Below are 23,005 nucleotides of genomic sequence, written 5' to 3'. Positions count from 1 at the left end.
AGTGCCATAAAAAAGACCTGAGTTTTTATCTGCCTGCTGGAGAGTGATAGGAGGGAGAAAAGGAAATAACCCTACATTTATAGTATTTGGCCATTCCTGGTCCGAGACAAAACTAGTGACAGTTGTGGTGAACTCTAAAGCCAGCAGAATGAATTCTCATTATTTACAGTCAAAGCTTTCACTATTTGAAAATTTGCTAAGGTGAGACAGGTCTCAGGAAAACTTTAGATTTCACAGTGCACTGTTTCTAATTGTCTTCATGTATTACACAGTTAGGAATAAATGTACATAGCTTAGTTGTACCTAAATAATGTACACCTTGATTTGAGAACTGAAAAATATGGTTGCGATTGTTCTTTTTTTATTTGGGGGGGGGGGGGGGGGGATGGGAGGAAGAGTGAGCTCTTCCACCACATATTCTATGACCTTTTTCTATGACCTTTACCAATCTCAAAGAAGAAATGGCATGCTCAAGAAAAGAATACTCGGTGCATATGAGTTAGTATTTAGCAAAATTTAACTTTCACCCTCCCATATCAAGTATAGACTATAGGATTTTGTTTTTTCCATCAACTTCAGAAGACTTTCCAAAAACAGTAACATCATCTTGATAATACTAGATTCTGAGCTTGTTACTATGACTTAATAACATATTTGAAAAACTTGGGATGTTGATTCAGGTCCATATGGCATATGATTAAAAGAGATAAGTTCCATTAAGTGTAATAAATGCTCACACTGTCTGGATACTTGGAAATAGCCATTCTTTAAATCAATAGTATAAAACACACTCTACAACTATGACACCAGTATCTGTAAGTGGTTAACAGTCAATTGTCAATCCCAATGGCTTTGGTTTCCCATAAGTCCACACAAACCCATATTTTATGGTTTTCTTTTTGTCACCACTGTGCTAACACTAATTTAGGAAATGCAGTGACTCCATTAGTATCTTCTGGGATATTTTCTTAATTATCTTGTAACTCAGCATTTCTTGTTCAATTGTAGAGAATATAATTTCCATTGTAGAAGGGGCATATTAGATTGAATTGTCATGCTGTGAATAAATCATTCTGCACACATATGGCATTTTCCTGTAACAGCTGATACTAGTTCTTTTGTAAGAGCTGAAACTGGAATTTGTATTGAAACAGTCTTTCACTGTATTGAAGCAATGCATATTTATATATATATAAACACTTGCATAACAAGTGGAGGTCACAGATTTCTGCCTAACAGGAGTATTACTGTACACAAGAATAAAAATTGGCAGTAGACATCAAAAGTAATTTTTCTATGCAGGAAGCAAGAATAATGTTCTTCAGGTGGCTTACTAGATAATGTCAAGCCTAAAACTTCTATAGCAGTTCAGGTAAATGCATTCTCTGGGTACTGAAGCTAAGAAATCAGCCTCCAATGTTATCTTAGTATCACTTGGCCATTCTATGGATGCAAGAAAATGTATCTGAACACAAATACATCCATAATAAACAACTGATTCTATCCATCCGTCAAAACAGTAACATCTGGTACCGTAACATCACATAAATATTGCTTAGGTAAAAATTCATGATGTATTTTAATGCAACATCTTTCTGCAGTATTTGCAGGTTATCCAATCTGGTTTACAAAACTCTGTAAATATTTACATGCACACACATATATATACACACACACATGTTATATATGCTGAGCTTTTGGCCATAGTTCCAATGGTTGCAGTTTGAAGGCAGTTCACCATTTCTCAATTCTCCTATTGCCAATTCAGTTAGAGAAGCAACTATTATGATCTCCTGTGGGGTCAAGCCCAACTCATGAAGTAAACAGTATCTATAATCAATAGCAAATGTCTTCTTTCATAAGATGAACTTGACCTTTTTCTGCTGTACTTCTAGACTTACACAAGACTAACTCCCTTAAAGCAGAAGCGCACTGCTCTGTTGAGGCACTTGGTTTCTGCGTATGCTGGCAAACTTTACTGGATTCAGCTACAACATTTATTGGAGAAAAAAAAATCTATTTTAGGAGTACAGACTCTTTTTTTTTTTTTTATCCCATCATGAAACAGAGAGAGTACCCCGCAGCTCTCTGCTCCAGTGGGTACTCTCCAGTGGGTCCTCCAGTGCAGCAAACAGCATAACAGGTTTTCTTTCTCCAGCAAAGGCAGTGCCCCAACTGTCACTATATGATTCACAACCGTTTTCATGTGAACAACAGAAGGAGCTTTCAAGGCCAGGCTGGATGGGGCATTGAGCAACCTGGTCTAGGGGAAGATGTCCCTGCCCATGGCAGAGTGGTTGGATTTAGATGATCTCTAAGGTTCCTTCCAATCCAAACCATTCTATTATTTAGGAGCACCTGTTTTGCTTCTTTAGGATTGTGTAAGAATGATGCAAATAAATTAAATGACAGCATGGCACTGTCATTTAACCATTGTAACAGAACTAAAAAGACTACTCCAGGGGTCCACGGAAATACCAAAAGGAAGTCTGATCCTGATTGCAGCAGACAATATTAGAAACCAAGCAAACCAATCAAAAAATCCACAAAGTCAGATTAGCTTTAGGGGCTCACTGAACTTTTTTTTCCTACAGGGTCCTTTTCTGTCCAACATCACCACTGCAACAGCAGAGGTCTTGTAACATGTTATGTACGTGAAGCAGCTACCTATGAAGAGATGGGAACTAATGCAGAATATTTCCTTCTGTCTTCCAACAGCCAGCTATGATGGCAATGACTGATAAATGTCCCTACGTTTCTTCTATTTTGTTGTATTTTCAGTATTGAAAACAATGAAAGTATTTCAAAGGCAGTTGTAATGAAGTACTCAATTACTACAGAGTTAGGCTTTTAGCATGGGCAATGAGATGTGAATAAAACCTGCATGATTTGGAATACAAAGGCACTAAAGGTGAGGAAATGCAACAGTAAAAAAAAAAAAAAACTGAAGTAGGATAGAGACATAAAAAGGTGGAAATGAAGTCAAAATCACAAAACATAGAAAAGTGGTAGTAACAGCAAGCATTTTCCTTCTAAATGTTACTAAGGTGACAAAGGCAGCATTCAGTAAATAACAAAGGCATATGTACCTGTTTCGACAACTGGCTGATTGTAAAAATTTTTGTTCAACCTTACTGTCAAACCCGAAACACTGCAGCTGTGACATTTTTCTCAAGAACATTTCTGAGGCATACTCAAATCCTCTGTTTAATGTTATATAGACAGGAATCAAAACTAAATTTAGAGGCAGCTGTTTTAACAGAATTTTGTTTTGCTCATATTTTTAATATTTTTTCATATGTGGGAGTGAATAATGAAATCTGGAAAGGTGCTATCTTCCATGCATCATTTCCCACTAAAATATAAATATGAGGAGAAAGATCCAAAACAGCAGACTGCGTGAGTGCTCGTTTAGAGTGGTGGGGGGATACTATCAGGTTCTTCTGTTTCCTTTAGAGGCTGAAGGTTCTCAGGGCTGTCCTGGTCCTTTCTTGGTAAACCAGGCTAAGCACTGTGCTAGTTGGTTTGGCGTAATTCTTTCCTACCCCGTAAACTGTGTATTTACGGAGAAATAAGGTTTAATGTTACCAAAGGAATAAGGCAAGGCGTGGTGCTGCTGAGAGGACAAAGGAGGGAGAGCAGGCACTGAATAGATGGATACAGAAAACCTTGAATAATTTCTAACTCGTTTCAATCCGAACAAAATATACCTAATGTATTTCCATAATATTCCTAATGCAGATTATAATCTGGGTGAAGGGAGGAAACACAGGGGGGAAAAACCCCCCGCACAATATCCTGCAACTCAGGAAGGTGTGCCAAGTCCCTTCGCTCCGCATTTCGTGGGTATCTTAATCCTGGGTCATCCAATTAAAGAAAACCTCCTTCGGCGGTTTTACGAGCGCAGCACATCAACTCCCATTGTTTACACACTGGAACAAGATGTTCTTTCCTGTTCCGACAAGAAGAGGAGCTGAAACGCTAACGCGGGGCCCCTGCGCGCCGGCACCGGCCCGCCCGGGGCTGCCTTCGCTTCGGCATTCCCGCAGAGGCTCCGGCCGGAGCCAGGAGGGCACGGGCGGGCACCGCCGGGCCGGGGGACCGCCCCAGCCGTAAGTAGGGGCCAGCGATCGGCTCGCACTCCGGGGGTGGGCCGGGCGGTATGTCGGGCCGGTTTTACGGAACGCGGCGCGGCGCGAAGCGGGCAGAGCGCAGAGAGGGAGGAGAAGGGGCCGAGGGGGCCGCCCTCGCCACCACCTCCGACCGCCGCCCCCGCCCCGGCAGCGCCCCCAGCGCCGCGTCCCCGGGGAGCCGCCGCGGAGCACCACGGGAGTTGTAGTGCGGCGGCGCGGGCCGGCCCGCCATCCCGCTCCCCTCGCCGCCGCCCCCGGCCCGCGGCCCCGCTCTCGCGAGGCTTGGGGGGCGGGCGCGCTCTGGGGCGGGGGGCGCCGCCGCCGCCGCCGTGGGGATGTTGGGCGCGGGCGCGGTTCCCCCGCGTGACGTCACAGCGCATTGTTGTGAGCGCGGCGGAGCATCCCTCAAGCTGTCACAGCTGTGCCGCCGCCGCGGGGAGCCTCTGCCCCCACCCTCCTCCCCCTTCTCCTCCTCCTCCTCCGCCCCCGCCCCTCCCGCCCCGGGGGCTCCAGAGCTCGGTGTCACCGTATCATTGTCCGTGCGGAACCCCTCCGGGCCCCCCCCCACTCCCGGTCCGCCCTCCCCCCGTTCCCCCCCCCCGAACCACCTCAATGAGATGCAAACATGAAAGACAAGAGGAAGAAGAAGGACCGCACCTGGGCCGAGGCTGCCCGCCTGGTAGGTGCCGCGGTGGCAGCGGCAGCATTGTGTGTATGTGCATGTGTGTGTGTGTCTGTGTGTGTCTGTCTGTGTGTGCATGTCTGTGTGTCTCTGTGTGTGTGCGGGGCGAGCGCGTCCCGCCGCCGCCAGCCCGGCGCGCTGCCCGCCCGCCGCTTTGTTGCCGGCGGTCGGGGCCACTGTGAGGCGGGACGGGAGGGGGAGAGACAGAGAGAGAGCGTGTGAGCGAGTCTGGGGGCAGAGAGTGTGCGAGGGACTCCAGAACGAGGGAGAGAGAGCCGGGGCGTGTGTGCGAGGAGCGGGCAGGAGGGCGGGAGTGCCCGTGCGGGAGTGTCGGGAGGGTGCGGGTGCCCGGCTGAGCCGGGCTGGCGGTCCGGGCAGCCCGCGGCTCTGCCGCCCGTCCCTGCCTGCCTGGAGAAGAGAAATACCTACGTCCCTTCTGCGGTGTGTGCGTGAGGAAATGCTCTATTCTTTTCTCCTTTCTGCATGTGTGTGTGTGTAAATACCCAGGGACCGTGTCTATCTCTGCAAAGTTCGTGCATCAGATATCCCGAGGAAATCTCTCCTTTTAATCTTGAGAAAAGTGAAATAGCCGGGATTTGCCTTTCCATCCCTTTAGTGAGCACAGGACCGGGGTGAGGGGCGTTAGAGACAACTCTGACCTGGGATTTCGCTTCACCCTCTCTACTTCCACCACGGAGCTGGGCAGTGTCCAGGGCAATGTAACCCGCTTCTGGAAAGGCTCCGTGGCTCTGGAGACTCGGTCCATTCCCACTTCATTAAGAAACTGTCTCCCTTACCCTACTGTATCTGTTCTCATGATTCTGTATTACTGTTTGCTAAATGTAACAGAGTACATCGTTTATGTTGTTTTCCCGTTTCGGAGTACGTCTGGGTTCTCTCTATTCGAGGAATTTTACAACAAATAGTTACGCACGGTACAGCACGTATGGTTGTACACGTCCGTATGCGTGTCTTCTGCAAAGTTGGGTCTGGTTCAGCTCCAGCCGAGTGCGTAGAAAGATGACAAAGCTGGAAAGATAGGCTGCTGGCTACGCTGCTTTTTTGTATCTACACGAACTTTATCTTTTATTCATCTCTGATACAGATTGAATTGTTTAAGTAACATGCCATTACTAGTCTTGCATCTGTTTCTGGTGGTGGGTAATGCTATCTTATTACTATTATTTGTTTCATGTATTCGTGAAGCACTTTCCTCGTAAAAATGTTTTCACCTCATTATATGAATTCCTAGATAGGAAGTTCAGCCTCTTTCTCCTACGTAAATAATTATAAGGTATTAGACAGACACTACCTATAGATGTCTCTGTAAGCTGTATCGAGGTACTCTCGTAGGCTTGGGCAGTGCTAAATTCTGATGTGGCTCGTTATACATCCCCCAACATTTTGTAATAATGCAGCGTTAGTGAAGATGCTCTGATATGGTGTCGCTACTGTACTCTCTTATTTCTCGTGATTGTAACAGAAGTTTTACTGCAGTAAAATACTCACCTTTGCCAAAGTAGTTTTGGCAGCAGATGTTGCTCTGGTACTTGTTTCTCCGCGCTCTAGCTGACAAATATGCATTCAAAAAGTCTATAAAATACATCAAATTGCTGTCCTAACTTTACTCTTTTGAGCTGCTGCTACTGTTACCATTGTAAGCTGTATTTTGTTTGACAAATGGGCATAAAGGAATTTATTGTGTATCAAGAAAAATTGCTGTTCCCATGTGGTCTAATATATGGAAAAGTTTAAAGCCTCTGGAGAACAAAGGCTGAGCCACTGCTGTGAAGAAGGGCTAAGACTCTTATTTTCATGATGTCCTGTTGCTTCACATTTTCCCCTAGAAGAGTAATGATTTGCTAAAATCAAGTAGCATGTAAGATGATACACTGCTGTATATAAGTGATGGAGCTACACAAGGTCCACAGTGTGGTTTGTCCAGCCTCCTGGGGGTGCCAAGTTCTTCAGAGCTTGTCCCAAATCTGTTATGTGAATGACATGTGCTGCTGCTCAGACCAACTACAGTCTGGCATTAGTCTTTGCTACTTGTATACAGTCGCTATGTTTGCAAATCGCTAAGAAAGATTGAAGCTGAAATTGCTGCTCCTTACAGTGTTTTATGTTAGGACCCTGATGGTTCATTATGACTTTGTTTTCTTGGTATACATCAATAATGTATTACTGCAAGGTTTGATTAAATCAATTTCTTTCCACAGACAAGTAAACAATGAAGTGATTGATACCTACTCACAAAAAACGACTCATGACTTACCTAGATCAATATGTTGTAAAATTGTGTACTGCTGAATTATTTTTAGGAAAAAGAGGGTGAATTAATGCATAGAGCACTGTATGGCTATTTACATTGTAGATTTTCTATAAAAGCCCTTACATCACAACAATATTAGGCTTTCAAAGTGAAGTGCTAAAAAGTATGAAATTGTACAGATAACATTGCTGGCATTGCTTTATCAGTCTGTTTTTCATGTCCATATATTACGATGTGCACTTTAAATGATGTACTTTCATGCCAGTTTACCAACTATTGTAAGTCCACTCACTAGAGCTGCAGAATTTTAATTATGGTTTCTTTGTTTGTCGTGAGGTGCCGTATTTAATTTTTTGTACACTTTTCAAACAGTGCTGAAGCAGATTTTAATTTTATTTCAGTTGTACATACACAGCTATTATTAGCAGCACCGAGTGGCTTCCCAAATGCAAATGTTTCTATACTTGCAACATGCCTATGAGGTTAAGTATTTTGACCTCTGCTTTACCCATGCAGAGTTGAGACATGGAAAGATTAAGTACCTTACTCAAAGCTGTTCAGGAAATCTGTGGGAGAGGTAGTTATGATACCAACAGCGTCTCTGTAGTAGTTCTGTTTCACAGTCGTAAAATCATCTTCCTTCTGTGGCTACACTTCTGCCTCATTCATTCTCTGTTACTACTTCTCTCACAGTAATTATGACAGAAATTGATATGGTCATGTCTCTGTATTCAATCTATATTGAAACTCATAATGCACTGTATAATAGTTATGGATAAAAAGGAACTGGACTTGAGCCTGGAGTTGTTTCACAGCTCTCAGTTTCCCATATTCACAATGAAAAAAGCAGAAGTATTTCAGAAAAATATATTATATGACTGTCTTAAAACACATTGTAATGTGTAAGCACTGAGACTCCAGACTGTCAGTGTTGTATTTACTCATTTTAAGTATTTGATTAAGGAGTCTTTGAAAACCTCCTGCAATGCAGTGTTTTTTCAAGCTGTTCTCTTAATTTTTAAAACATAAGCAGGAAAGGTATCCCATTCTATTAATCTCTTACTGTAAATACCATGTATGTGATACAGGCAAAACAGCAGGAGCCACTGGCATGCCCTCTACCAGAACTTGCATTTTATGGAAGTCTCCTGCAGAGAGTAGAATCTTTCTGTCTGTGACACACTGCTTTTTTTTCCTCATGCAAGTCTGCTTATCTTAGGGCAAGGCATAGCCCAGCTTACAAGCATTCCTGAGAAATGAACGCATGTGCAGGATCAATGGAATGGTGGCATACCACTAACAGTTCGTGTTACAGAGCCCATTTTGTAGAACACACGTTTTTATGGACAAAATTGCAACTTGTCTTTACAACCTGCCAAAGGGCATGTCTTTGATGTAGACCCGATATGTCAACTCACTGTGTACTTTGCAGCAGACTACAGCAGTGCTTATGTATGACCTGGGCATTATCTCCATGCCAATTTTCTGCTTTTTGTGTCTGATAGACTAAGATAGAACACTTAAAAGAATGAGGACAAAAGAAAACCTTTCAAGGAAGAAGGAGAAACATCCTGTTTTTCCTTTGTCTCTTAGTTGATCCTCATTTGATGTATTCGTATTGTTGTTTTCTGATCATACATGGAACTCATTAAAATTGTATAGAAAGGTTAAACACTTGAGTAGTTAAAGCAATTTGTAGTGATTCCTTTCAGATGAAAAATCTTCTATTTAGCTTCACAAGGACTCTCAAGCTATTGCTGGAAGTCCTGAAATAGCGAATTCTGCCTCTTAAAAATTTAATGTCATAAAATTCTGCATAAAAACTATTGAAATGAAAAATACTGAGAACAAAACATGCCCAAGGATACTCTGCCACATAAAAACTGATGACAATTTTAAGTAGGCTGCAGTGATCCAACTTTTATCATTTGACTTCCAGACATGATCCATTGTTATTTGTAAGACTTTGAACCAAAGGCCTGAACAGAGTGAGTGGAGACTTGGTCATTTTGGGAATGCAGTTCAGAAGCATAGACCATCTGGCTATGAAGGGTGATAGTTTATGGTAACATTTTAAAAACACTTTTTTATTAATAGCTTGCCCTTATTATTGCCCTTTCCTGTAAGTGGTATTTTGAAATGTAGTTGGATTAAGTCTGCCACAAGCTTACAATAAAGCAGAAGAAAATCCCAAGAATGAGGACAGTAGTCCTTGTTTGGTTATTTGTGTGCTGGATCACCTCTCTAGTATTTTTGCTTTTTCTTCTCCAAATTTTTTTCTGAAAGAAAGATTTTCTTGTGTTGCTGAGGACTTATGTGCTTTCCAGTTCTATGGAGAGTCCTTGTGGTTCAGGTGACATGTGCATATTGGGTGAGTAATATTCATATCTTAATTCACGTGTTTCTTGCAGTACTCTCCTGACAAGATCCAGCTCTTAACTGAGCTGTTTTTTTCCCTTTATAAACTTTAAAAAAATATGCTAATTAATTAGGGAAACTGATGCTGGAAAAAACCATGAAAACCAGCCATTGGAATTGCTAGCTTGCATGCTACTGTTTAATGGGGCTGGCTGTCCAAAAACTGATTGTTACTTCATCTGTTATGCTGAGATAATGTAGTTGAAATAGATCATATTGCGGTATGGAAGTATTTTTGCATTGCATCTTTGTATTTGAAGACCACAAATGAAACAGAAAACTAGAAGAGTAACTTCTGCATAGCTAGACCATTGATGATAATCCCTTTTACTTTTATGTTGTCTTTGATTTACTTTTATGTTGTCTTTGATTTTGTTACTATAAATAACATTTAAAAGCATTGTGCTAAAGGAGCTTCATGTATCTTTAAAAATGGAAAATTTGGTATAACTTTGTTTCACGGTATTAAAGATTTCTTTGTTGTTGGCTTAACAAAGACCTGCTATTATTTCCATATTTGTTCTGAGTTAATTCTTTTTCAGACATGCAGAAACATTGTGGCTTGGGAAGTTTTGATGGCCTTTCCCTTTGATCCACAATCAATGCTGCTTTGAAGAGCTGTATTTTAGTTGGGTTTGCTCTAGGGTTTCCTCCCGTTTGTTTTATTCAAAGTAATTTTTGCAATTGTTAGACGAGGTTGAACCTGCTCTTATTTTTTTTCCTCCCTTCTGTGGTTTTATTATTCTGTGGTCAATATTTTATTTTGTTAGCGTGAAATACCATTAATAAGTGTGGGTTTAGTATTTTTTGATTTAAAATAAATAAAGAAATAATATCTACAAACAATGTCATCTATTTCAGCTCACCTTTTGCATTTTTCTAGCTCAGATTGAGAGAAATGAGATTCTACCTCTTTATCTTGAGACAGCCCTTTAACCCTTGATATTGCAGACCTTTAGGTTGGCAAGAACCTTACCCAGGAATGGGACCTGTTTTCAGTAATGTTGCATTATTTCTGTCAAAGCAGGGTAACATGGGAGAAGACCCTAACAGGAACCTAAATATGAGCATTCCTCAATAGTGTGAAGGTGTTCTCAGTGCCTTAAGGTATGATTTAATGTTCCCTGTTACAGTAAATATTTCCAGTGTCTTCTGGCTTACCTTTCTCTGTAGAAGAGCCAATATTTTCCTGACATACTGGATTTGCTGTTGAAATAGCTGTTCTAGTTTTTCCTTCTTTCAAGAGTAGTTTTGGTCAGTTGCATGTGCAACCACAGTGAAGTAGTTTCCACTAACCACACTCAAGACCCTACCACCTTTCACAGCTAAGGTGGTAAGTTTGGACTTGCTAGCCCAGTTCACCAAGTCCCTGTATCCAAACCATGCCATTACAGCATCTTAGTCTGGAGCAGGCAGCATGCTGTTCTTAAGGTGGAAAGCCAAACTTACTGTACTTCCTGCTGGAGCTTCTTTTGCTCTTTATACTGTGATCAGCAAATTACGGTTATGTGGAGAATCATGTGTTAAACTTGACCTCTTGACTTTGGAGTAACAATTTTTCTTTTGTAGTTTTTTTGATGGGTTTTTTTTTTGTTTTTTTTTTTTTTAATGTTGTAAGCTTCTAAGTGTTTTCTGTTTTGTTGGGTGTCATGATGATGGTCTTGGTATTCTCTGTAAATAGCAGCAACTAAACAGAGGCTTCCTTTTGTTTTGTCAAAACCTGGGAGAAGATGTGATTAGTGGAAAGTATTTCATTTTTGTTCCATGGGTTACAGATGAAACTGAGCAAATCCTCCTTCTGAGGAACTTGCAGACTGAAGAAACTGAATATCTTAGCCTTCACTCTGGGTCAGCTCCCTGCAAAGGCAGGGCAATAAGTAGTACATCCTGGTACAGGCCATTTGCTCATCCTGTGAGTTTAGGTAGCATATCCTTGTGCTGCTCAAGCACAACAGATTGGTCATAAGTGGTTAATCACTTACAAACTTTGAATGACAATTAACATCCCTAAAGAACTCCAAATTGTTGACACCCTGGCCCTCTGAGGCTGCTCTCTTTCTGAAAGCTCCTGCCAGATAGTTTTCTGTTGCTGGAGTTCCTGTCTGGGGAGGAGATGTACTTGCTGGGGATATAAAATGGTAGAGAGGTGCCTACTGATTACTTGCAGCTAATCTTAGTTTGAAAGGATGACCTACAACTTTCTGAATGGTGGTAGGGCTCTAGCACCAGCATCAAATGAGTGTTAAGAGACAGATAAACCATCTGGTAGTACATGGTGGAGCTTTTTTGATGTCAATGCACTGATTGTGGTTAGGGGTGGCACTTAGTGTTGAAGGGGTCTAGAGGAGCTCCATTAACTTTGGTTCAAGCAAGCTCTGGTGTTTGTGACATTGGAACAGGAACATCTGGGTGATCTAATATTTTCATCCTTTGACTTAAGAATTCAGCTCTCTGTAACTTCTTGAGCTCAGAAAGACAAAATCTGTGGACCCTGGCATGTGAGTTTCCTCAATATCGGAGGACCTTTTACTTGAGTTTTTTAACATATGGCATCCAGCTTTTGCATTGCAGCTTATGACTGATGTGGCCTCTTGTACCTCAGGTGTCTAAGATTTGCTTTGTAGTGTAGCATCGGGTTTTGTTTCTGTCTGACAGCATTTGCTAGGATCAGCAGCCACAGTTCAGCCTGTTGCTCTGGAATCATCAGACTCACTAGACTATTTGGGATGTAGTTATTTGTAGGAGATATTCCAGGTCACATCCTAGATTATTGTTCATGATTTTGGATCATCAGAAAGTAATTTGTTTAGAAGGCACATATTATAAGCTATGTTTTGAAACTTGTCCTTTTATATGCATAGATTGGTCTAGACAAGCCCGTGATGAGAATCTCCTCACTGCTTGTAGTGGGTCAGCTCTAGAGATCATTATCCTGTGGGCAACAGTTGCATCCTATAGAACATAGCCTGACTTACAGATAACAACATTTCCTACACCTCTACAACTCCAGAAGTGTTCCTTGAGAGAGACAAGATCTTGAGCTACTAGGTTATTTGCTTTGGAGAACTCAAGGCTGTTTTCTTTCTTTTTTGTGGTTTTGCTTAGATCTTATAGACAGACAGAATTAGGAATTTAATTAATCAATAAGGGTTTATAATTGTTTTATCCTAGTTAACTTCCCGTGTAACTTAACATCTAGAGAAGGAAAAGAGCCTTAGCCGAAGTATATGTCAAATGTTTGAAGGTCAAAGGTTGGTTCCATTTCAGCTGACTCTTAACGGCTTGGAAGCCTGCCTAAATGTGTAGTAGTTCACATATTTGGTGAGATGCCTTGTGAAATTTCTAGAGTCTAGTAAATTGCAGTCAAATTCATGTCCCACACGATTAGTTCCTACTTTTGTGACTTGAACCTTCTTTTTTATATAAGATGACACTTTACCACTGTCATTGTGTTGCCAAAGTACTTAACTATTTTTCATTAAGTGATACCATCTGGTTTGATTATTTCTTTTTCTGTCCCATAAATTGAAACTGAATGTCTGTTGATACCTATTTTTAGATAAATGTTAATTCTTTTTATGCCTTAAAAATTCCCAGTTATCCATCACCTGCTGGCACTGCTGTATCAGCGAAGCATGTGACATTCCATGTCACTATGCCTGCCTGCCAATATTACCTAGCAAGGGTAAGAGGAAAAAATAGACCCTTATTTTCCATAGCCTGCTGTCATTCTTCTGGACCAAGATTCTGGCAGCTATCTCAAAATCATTACATTCTCTGATCACTCTACCCTTCTTTAATTTCATTTGGAATTTCTGTAATTTAGAAATTCCAGACTGGTAGGACCAATGAGAACCTCTTTGGAACTTTGTGTTTCAGTTGAGAAAAGCATCTTAATTAAAGCATTACTTTGATAGAAGGTGGAGTTGGAAAGGGCCTCAAGGTCACCTTGTCTGTTCACACTTGAAAAGAAGTCATACAACCCCAGTAAGTTTTAGTTTTATGAAATCAATAAAATTACTAATTTTCATTACTGATAGGAACCATGACTTGTCTGGCTTTGCCAGAATCTGCTCTTTTAGTGAGAATTTACATTCTGGTTTAAAAAATGGGAGAACAAAGAAAATAAAATTATTAGGAAAATTTGTCAAATAAGCATGACTTAGAATTTAGATGCATTGTGTTTTTTCTGACAGTGACTAGACAGAAAACATCAGTTTTCTAGTGCAGATTGAGAATTCTTTATCCAGTTATTGGTTCTCATTCATATTTCTGGGTTTTTTGAGGCAATTTGGGCTTAGTATCTTGATTTTTTTTTTAGAGTTTGATACAGCAATGCTGCAGTAGGTTTTTACATACAGCAGTAGTGCTTAATGCATTCTAATCTATTCCATAATTTGTTTCATTCATAACACAGATTTTTGAGACATTTTGCAACTACACGTCTTCTGTTTTAAAAATTAAAATGTAGAATAATGTAGTGAGGCTCATCATCTAGGTGTGGAAAAAGCTCAGAATTCATCGTAGGAGAAATCTTCAAATAATGGACTATTGAAGAGATGTTAATACCTTTTTGTTGCTGGCTTCGGGATGAGCCATGGCTCTATAGGTATGTGCCCTCCTGAGCAGCAGCTGAAGTGCTTTTTGCTAGATATCCCAGGAGGAAGTATTTGGAGGGAAGAATAAGGATTAAATATATTGATGTGGTCTCTTGAATTCCTGGTTTGCAGTTCTAATCATATATATATATATATATGCATGCTGATTTTCAAGTATTGGGTCACAGGCCTGTGAAACTGACTGGGAGAATCACAGAAATGAGGCTACATGTCTGAGACATTTGATCTGTCCATAATGAGCCTCAGCATCCTTTGTGTAGACAATTATCAATAGCAAGAAATGGATGCTGCTCCCAGTTTCATCTTGCAGTCAGATTTTTCATGCTAAAATCCTGTTCCTCCAGTCAACGTTCAGGGATCAGCTGACTCAGTGCCAACTTCCCCTGTTGCTTTTGGAATGAGAGCTACCCATCTGAGTGGAATGTCAGGGATAACCAACCCTATGACTTTGTCTTGGGCTTATGTCCCTGTCTTCAGAAAAAGTCTGTGATTGAAATCTCTGCTTTTTGGAGCACAGGATTGGCTCCCAAGGAGCAAACACTGAAAAAAAAATTGAATTACTGCTTGGAGCCATCTTGAATGCTGCAGTTGTCTTATGAGAAAGGATCTTCCCTGCTCTTTGTAATAACAGTGTTCCAACGACAGTGAGCCCCACTAAGTGTTTGTGATGTTAAAACATGCTCTGGCTTGGATTTGTAGCGGCTTCACAAGGTAGACTTGCAGATTTTTATCAGTCTGTCTGTGCAAGTTACTGCATGCCTTTGATACATGTATCAGTGAGGATTGTTGCATTTACTAAGTACCTCGGCAGGAGTTTCTCGGTACCTGCGCTGCTGGTCAGCCCGTGGCGGTGAATGTTTGATGCTCACTGCAACCATTGTGCGTTGTTCATTTAGCCTCCTGTCCCAGCAGCATGGCACTTGAGGAGGAGGCTTCAGAACTCTCCCATGGCTGTCTGGGGAGTTTTCCAGTGAAAAGGAGTATGGGAGAAGTGTGAACAAACAGTTGCATGACTGACTGAATGATGCAGGATATGATGCAAGAAAGTAATAATAAGGCTTTGAGAATAAAGTCAGTGTCTGAGCAGCAATTTTAGTTATTGTGTTTCATGGGCTCCAGAAAGGTAGTCTTTCAGTTGGCCTGTGAACTGCATAGTGAAAAAAATCAATAAAAGATGAGAGCTATAAAAAAATTGGAGTAATAGAGTCAAAACCGTTTACCAAAATATTATATATATCCATACATAATATTTGAGAGTTAGATCAGAAAAGCGTTGTCTTACTGACTGTGTAATAAAATGAACAAACAAACAAAAAAATCTAAGATGCCTTAGTAAAAATAAATAAAATAGTAATAAAAATAAATTTTTTTCTTCAGGGACCTGTTTTGTTTGGTTTTCTGGTTTTGTTTGTTTGTTCAGGGGTTTTTTTCTTAGATTAATATTTAATTAAATATTTGTTATTTTGCATAATAAAACATTTCTGTCTCCAGCAATTCATAGGGTTAGCTACTTGCTTGGAAATAGACTGTTGGACGCATTATCAAACCTTTCTAATCATACAAGAACAGGTTGCCTGGAGAAGTTGTGAATGCCCAGTCCCTGGACGTGTTCAATGCCAGGTTGGATGGGGCTTTGAACAATGTTGTCTAGTGAAAGGTGTCCCTGCCCAAGGCAGGGGCATTGAAACCAGATGGTCTCTAAAATCCCTTCTATAGTTCTACAATTCTCAGAATCTGTAACATTTCCATTAAATAAAAAAAATAACATAAAAATAATATCTCTGTCATTGTTAGTCAATTTTAACTGTCCTTGATGAGGACAGACTCAGTTTCATGCTGTAATTTTCTTGTGCTAGTTCATTTTATTAGTGTCTGAGCTGTAGGAAAATGTTTCAAGCTATTTAAAGTAATGTTAAATAGAGTGAAATAATGCTCCTGTCTTCATTTTGAGCCAGATCTACAAAAGTGGCAGCTTGGATAAGTGAGACTGGTATATATGCATGGTGGTTCAGGAAAAGAAAGATTCTGAAAGAGCTGCAAAGAGAATAAAAGGTTTAAGAAAATTTTAAAAACAGCGCACCTGTTCGCTGTTATCTGCATTGTTGGAGCTGTTATGGCAAGAAGCTTCATGTGTGAGTTCAAGTGTTGGTAAATGTTGAATTAAATTTTATAGAAAGAGATGTGTGTGGAGGAAGAGGGAGGGGATCTGAGAATTCTGAGAATTAATGTTCTGGGGAAAAAAAGGTTTTAAATGCTCTGTCCATACATAATAATAGTTATGAAGCTTATTACTTTTAGCACTTCCATACATTTTCTGGCATTAGTAGGAGAGAATGTAACTGGGCTTATGTCTGTTGGCATGTCACGTGGTGGAAAGTGTGTGTGCCTGGGTGATACTGATGTAATCCTGGGGAGATAAATTACAGTATTGCATTGGGCAGCAATGGAGAAAATGGAGGTGTTCTTGTACCAATAAGAAGTAGAATAGCAAAGATAGTGAAGGAAGTAAAAAAATCTGACTGATGATGAAAAAAATGAGGAAAAAGCCTCAGTTTTTCAATTCTTTAATAAAATCACATATTAGGTGTTTATTAATTTTTCTACCATTTCACTTAAACATATCATCAGCTAAAGTCCCCAAACTTTCATCTTTAAAATTTGAATTTTTCTCAGACTTTAAGAGTAAAAGGATTTCAATAAAATACCTAGATTAAAAAAAAAAGTCTGTCTTTTGTCCTTTATAAATGTGGGGCCTTTTTCTTGGAAATAAAATACTATGTTACATTAAGTTTATTTTTAGAACAAGTTGTACTATGGTCTATATTGGCTAAAGGAGTGTGGTTGAAATTATAAATAATGCCCTTGAAATAAATGAAAAAGAAAACCAATTTGTCATCTTGTTCATTTGGTAGTAATATCTCCTATTAGAATTTTCAGAATCAGTTTGAAATTATCTTGCCCATATTATTACTGGAGCAGCAACAATAAAAAAAGATTTAGATTCTCCCTTTGGAGAGATTCGCCCACTGGAGACTCTAGGTCTGAGGCCATCTTGGGTACAGTGACCACAATATGATGGAGTTTTCAGCAAAGTAAGGAAGGGGTTCACCAAAACTATCTTGGACTTCTGGAGGGCAGAGTTCAGCCTGTCCAGGACAGTGGTTCAGGGATCGTCTTTGGAAACAGCCCTTAAAAACAGAGGGGTCCAGGAAGGCTGGACACAGTTTTAAGAAAGAAATCTTATAGGCACAGGAGCAGGCTATCCCTAGGTGCTGAAGGATGAACCATCAGGGAAGAAGACTGGCCTGGCTGAACACAGAGCTTTCACTGGACTTGGAGAGAAAAAAAAGAGTTTATAAACTTGGGAACTAGGGGCAGACAATCAAGAAGAGTACAAGGATGTCATCAAGTCTTGTAGAGAGAAAACTGGATTGGTGAAAGCTCCGCTGGAACTCCCATGTTGTCGCTACTGTGAAAGATAATAAAAAGTATTTTTATAAATACATTAAAAATAAAAAGAGGGCCAAGGAAAATCTCCATCCTTTATTGGATGTGGAGGGGAACATTGTAACCAAAGATGAGGAAAAGGCTGAGGTACTGGATGCCTTCCTTGCCTCAGTCTTCAGCAGAAAGACCCAATAACCTCAAGGCAGGAGGCCTGCAGGGCTGGCAGGCAGGGACAGGGAGCAGCCGTGCCCTGCTGTGATCCAGGAGGGAGCAGGCAGACCCTGCTGTGATCCAGGAGGGAGCAGCCAGACCCTGCTGTGATCCAGGAGGGAGCAGCCATGCCCTGCTGCGATCCAGGAGGGAGCAGCCATGCCCTGCTGTGATCCAGGAGGGAGCAGCAGTGCCCTGCTGTGATCCAGGAGGGAGCAGCCGTGCCCTGCTGTGATCCAGGAGGGAGCAGCCATGCCCTGCTGTGATCCAGGAGGGAGCAGCCAGACCCTGCTGTGATCCAGGAGGGAGCAGCCAGACCCTGCTGTGATCCAGGAGGGAGCAGCCATGCCCTGCTGTGATCCAGGAGGGAGCAGGCAGACCCTGCTGTGATCCAGGAGGGAGCAGGCAGACCCTGCTGTGATCCAGGAGGGAGCAGCCGTGCCCTGCTGTGATCCAGGAGGGAGCAGCCATGCCCTGCTGTGATCCAGGAGGGAGCAGCCAGACCCTGCTGTGATCCAGGAGGGAGCAGCCGTGCCCTGCTGTGATCCAGGAGGGAGCAGGCAGACCCTGCTGTGATCCAGGAGGGAGCAGCCATGCCCTGCTGTGCCGGCTGACACTCACCAGTCCGTGGGGCCAGGTAGGATCCCCCCAGGTACTGAGGGAGCTGGTGGAAGAGCCAGGTAACTTTCCAGCATTTTTCACCAGTCCTGGTCAACCAGAGCGCTGGAGACTGGCCAGTGTGATGCCCACCTGCAAGAAGGGTTGGAAGGAGGATCTGGGGAACTTCAGGCCTGTCAGCCTGACCTCAGTGTCTGGGAAGGCACCATCTTGTGGCACATGCCCAACAACCAGGGGATCAGGCCCAGATAGTGAGTTTGCAGATGACAGCAAGGTGGGTGGCAGTGTTGATCTGCTGGGGGCAGGAAGAGTCTGCATCAGATCTGGACAGGCTGGATCCATGGGCTGAGGCCAGCGGTGTGAGGTTCCACAAGGCCAAAGGCCGGGTCCTGCACCTGGGTCACAACAGGTGCCACAGGCAGTGCCACAGGCTGGGGGAAGAGTGGCTGGAAAGCAACCCAATGGAAAAGGAGCTGGGGGTGCTGGTTGACAGAGCTTGAGCCATGATGCTGCAGTGTACCCAGGTGGCCGAGAAGACCAGCGGCATCCTGGCCTCCATCAGAAAGCGTGTGGCCAGCAGGATCAGGGCAGTGATTGTCCCCCAGTACTCAGCACCAGTCAGGCTACACCTTGAATCCTGTGTTCAGTTCTGGGCCCCTGAATCCAGGAAGACATTGAGGTGCTGGAGTGAGTTCAGAGAAGGGCAGTAGAGCTGGGGAAGGGTCTGGAGCACAAGTGTGATGAGGAGCAGCTAAAGGAGTTGGTGTTTATCCTGGAGAAAAGGGAGGTTGGAGGGAGGGGCTTATCATTCTCTTCAACCACCTGAAAGGAGGCTGTAGCCAGGTGGGGGACGGTCTCCCAGGAAAACAGCAGCAGGACAAGAGGAAATGGCCTTGGGCTGCACCAGGGGAGGTTCAGGCTGGATAATGGGAAGAAATTTTTCGCTGAAATTTAAGCATTGGAATGGACTGCCCAGGAAAATGGTGGAGTCACCATCCCTAGAAGCGTTCAGAAAATTCCTGGACATGGCACTCGGTGCTGTGGTCTAGTTGACAAGGTGGTGTTTGGTCAAAAGTTGCACTTGAGGATCTTGGAGGTCTTTTCTGACCTCAGAACCTCAGTGATTCTATGATTCTGATTGTTTCAAAGGTAGAGTATGATGTCAGTAGTTACACCAGAAACCCAAACTGAGGCACTGTAATTTTTCCCTACAGCTAAAATAGATTATTCTTCCATAGAGCTAAAGTGTATTATTGTCAACTTCTAAAGCATTAAATATTAAATTATGTGCCTAAACCCCATAGATGTTGAATTTATTTGCCAGTAGCATTTCCTAGAATTGACAATTTTTAGTCCTACGTTTGCTGAGGAGATGTGACTTTGAGAAAACTCAGATCTTCATGTGCACCTATGTTGTTTCTCATAGGAAAAACATAAGCCCAGGACAGAATGGCTGTTTAACAGCCATTTTTTACTCTCTTTATTTGCCTTTCTTGGGTTATGGTTACCATCCTGTAAGGTAACACTTCCTCTGTTCAGCATATAGTGAGGGGTCTTGAGATAAAAAATGTACAGTGATATTAGGGACTCCTAAAAATAGAAGCTTGTCTTGAACAGGAAACCCAGCTTTATGAGACATCTCTGCATTTATATTCCCTAGTAAAATCAATGACTTTGCTGTGATTCTGACATTAGATGATGGTAGTTGCATGATGTGTGTGGGTGATGGCCATTTCACACTGTAACCTGGTCAGTTCAGTCCTGCATGACTTGGAGGGGTCAGCCAGTCTTGCAGCTTGAAATAATTCCTTTAGGCAGTCAGGAGTTTGGAACCTTTGCAACAATTGCAGATTATACTGAACAGTTTCAGGTTGTACCCCCGTGGGAAAAGACGTGTTCTGTATTTTGTTTCGAGATCTGATTGCAAACTGTTGGTTTAACAATCAGCATTTTGTCTCTTCATGAACTCCAGCCTTGAATTCACTGTTCACTTTTCTCCTTTATAGACTGGAGATCCTATTGAATTTGTTCACCTGTGCCAAGTGATTGCTCCTATTGGTTTTAATCTCTAAGGAAAATCAGCATCCAGCTGGTAGACAGTTGTACTGATGAGGACCCATTGATTTTTCTCTTCTATACACTTACCATCAATAAGAAATGTCCTTAGCTTTCACAATACTTTTTCCCTGCCATAATGTTGCCCTGTTACCTGACTGTCAAGACTGGTCTCAGTTGCTGTTCACGTTGAATGTGGATGTGATTAACAGCCTGATAAAAATGTTTAAGTCAATATTTGAGAAGCTTAGATAAAGATAACACTTTATCATGAGAGCTTTTTAATAATGTGTTCTGTTTGATGTACACCAATGGTGAGGAATTGCCATTTTTAACAAAAAACCCTTTTTTTATCAAGGGATTTTTTGATTAAGCAGTATTTAGAAAAGGAGATTTAAGAACATGCAGAATGTTCATGTTCTGGTTTGGGGGAAAAATAATTCTTCCCTTTTTAACAGAACTTTTGCTTATCGTGTTGGTGGTTTTTTTGGTTTGGTTTGGGGTTTTTTTCCACTACAGTATTATTTGAAGTATTTTCTTCCATAAGAAGTAGTGGGCAGCATGTAAACAAAACATTCTGTGTGCATTTCTTCAAAGTGATAAGCTTTTGAAAAATTATTGCCTTCAGTTTAGGATGGTCAGATTGTTTTACAAGGTCCCTGGAAAGAGGTGAGCACATAACTTCTCAAATCTTGAGGAAAGCTGTTTATATATCTTATACAAACCTAGATGCAGAGCCATTATGTACTCTCACTAATCTGCCTGTGTTGTGACAAATGTTTCTTGGTAATAGTTGTTAAATAGTGAATTTTTTAAACCTTTAAACAGATGCTACCAAAAATCAATATAAACCAGCAATATGGACTTCAGTTTTACAATAAATGATGTGTTTAAGAGGACGAGTGTGGGTGGACTTAGGTGATGAGTTGGGGGAAGGGACCATGTGGAAACACTGCTAAGAGGGACTGAACAAATAAGTGACACGAAGTGGATATGAGTTACTGAGCTGCAAAATATTCTCCTATTTTTGAAAATCTTAGATGACTAATTGTCAACCATGCCATATGTAAGTAATGTGGGCTTTCAAACTTGTGGCAATTAACACTGCTAAGCATCCCGCTCCAGCCCTGTGTTATATTCTGTGTACAAGTCAGTACTGAAGACTAATCTCTTATGACATTAATCGTCTCATGAGGAGAGATGGAATAAATCACAGTAGCCCTTCCTCTCTTCACTCATGAAGATAAATGCCATAACATGATGGCTGATCTTCGTTATGACACTAACCATTATATATTTAACAGAGATAGCAAAATCTCACTGGCAGCTAACAAAAGAATTCTCTCTTTATACATTCTTTGAGAAGGCTGTATTTCTTTAGTTCAAAAACATGACTTATCATATCTATTCTCAGAGCAATTTAAGCAGTAGATCTGGATTGTGCCAGTGAACTGTACTCTGTACATAATGATGTCATGATTCAGACTAATAAAACCTTATGTGAAGTAATTGTGCAGGCTTTGGAAGGAAAAAAAGGTGCATAACATGCAATAACTCTTAACTCTGCTCTTTTCTATTGTCTGTTCAGACAAGAATCAATACTCTCTTGTTTAAAATGAACAACACTTCTCACTCCCCCCAAAATCAAGCCATTGATTTTGGATCAAAATTTTTCATTTTGTGGAAATTTTTGTTTGCCTTTTTTTCATTCTGTGGAAATTTTGGTTTTCCATTTTCCTTCAGTACTTGAACAGGTGGACTCAGGGAACTTAAAGAACTCAAAGTGGATTTCTGTTGTGTCTGTTATTGCAAGGGACTTCTATTTTTTCAGCTTTATCACTTGCTGTACACCTCTCAGAAATTTAATTCTGTGTTTTCCATGCATTGTAGTCTTTCTTTCTGGGATGCAATTATTAAGAAGGATTCTTAGTTATATTCTGCATGTCCATTTGCTTATTATTTTGAAGGGTGTGTCATACTGTGAGTGAGGAACAGTCCAGACAAATGAGTTGTGAAATCTATGGACTTCCCTTCTGAGGTTAGGAGGACCAGTGTGACTTATCCTAGTTGTTCACCAAACCAGCAAAATATGCTGTAAATTTTCTGAGCTAGTTTCTTACCATCTATCCCACACAATTAAAATGGAAGTATAATTTTTATGGCTTCGTGTTTGCTGTCATTAGACATTTTATAAATATATTCGTGGTGCATCAATGGAATCAATGTCAGTTGCAGCATTAAACTTCTCCTTTTGGTGAGCAATTTTACCAAGATGAAGTGCTTCAAATGGTCAAAACTAATATGTAAGAATATTTATGTACAATTCATAGTTTAAAATATTTTGTGTTCTATTTTCTCTTCTGTTTTCTCCTGTTTTCTTTTTCGCCTTCTAGAAATCTTAGATCTGTATCTTTAGGACACTGTCTAACAAGATAAGCTCTGATAGTAAACCAATGGCAAGAAAATCAGCACAACTGTCACCTCCTGTTAAATTTGGTACATTCATGGAGTAGCCAGTAGGAATTTTATTTCTCACATTAAAAGTAACCTT

General features: G+C 41.3%; 1 protein-coding gene across 1 annotated transcript in view; it reads left to right on the top strand.

The window, feature by feature from the left end:
- Positions 1–4,758: 4,758 nt before the first annotated feature.
- The window catches only part of ASXL3 (ASXL transcriptional regulator 3), a gene marked incomplete at its 5' end in the record, with an annotated part of 121,833 nt that continues 103,586 nt past the window's right edge, over positions 4,759–23,005 (top strand). Inside the window, one exon of the mRNA XM_084207863.1 lies at positions 4,759–4,812. Coding sequence (XP_084063989.1) covers positions 4,759–4,812 — 54 coding nt within the window. The remainder of the gene's footprint in view (positions 4,813–23,005) is intronic.

The sequence above is a fragment of the Fringilla coelebs genome, assembly GCF_963513975.1.
Source record: "Fringilla coelebs genome assembly, chromosome: 1".
NCBI classification, from domain to species: Eukaryota; Metazoa; Chordata; class Aves; order Passeriformes; family Fringillidae; genus Fringilla; species Fringilla coelebs.
Note: the sequence above shows the minus strand (reverse complement) of the source record. Positions and strands in the feature narration are given on the sequence as shown.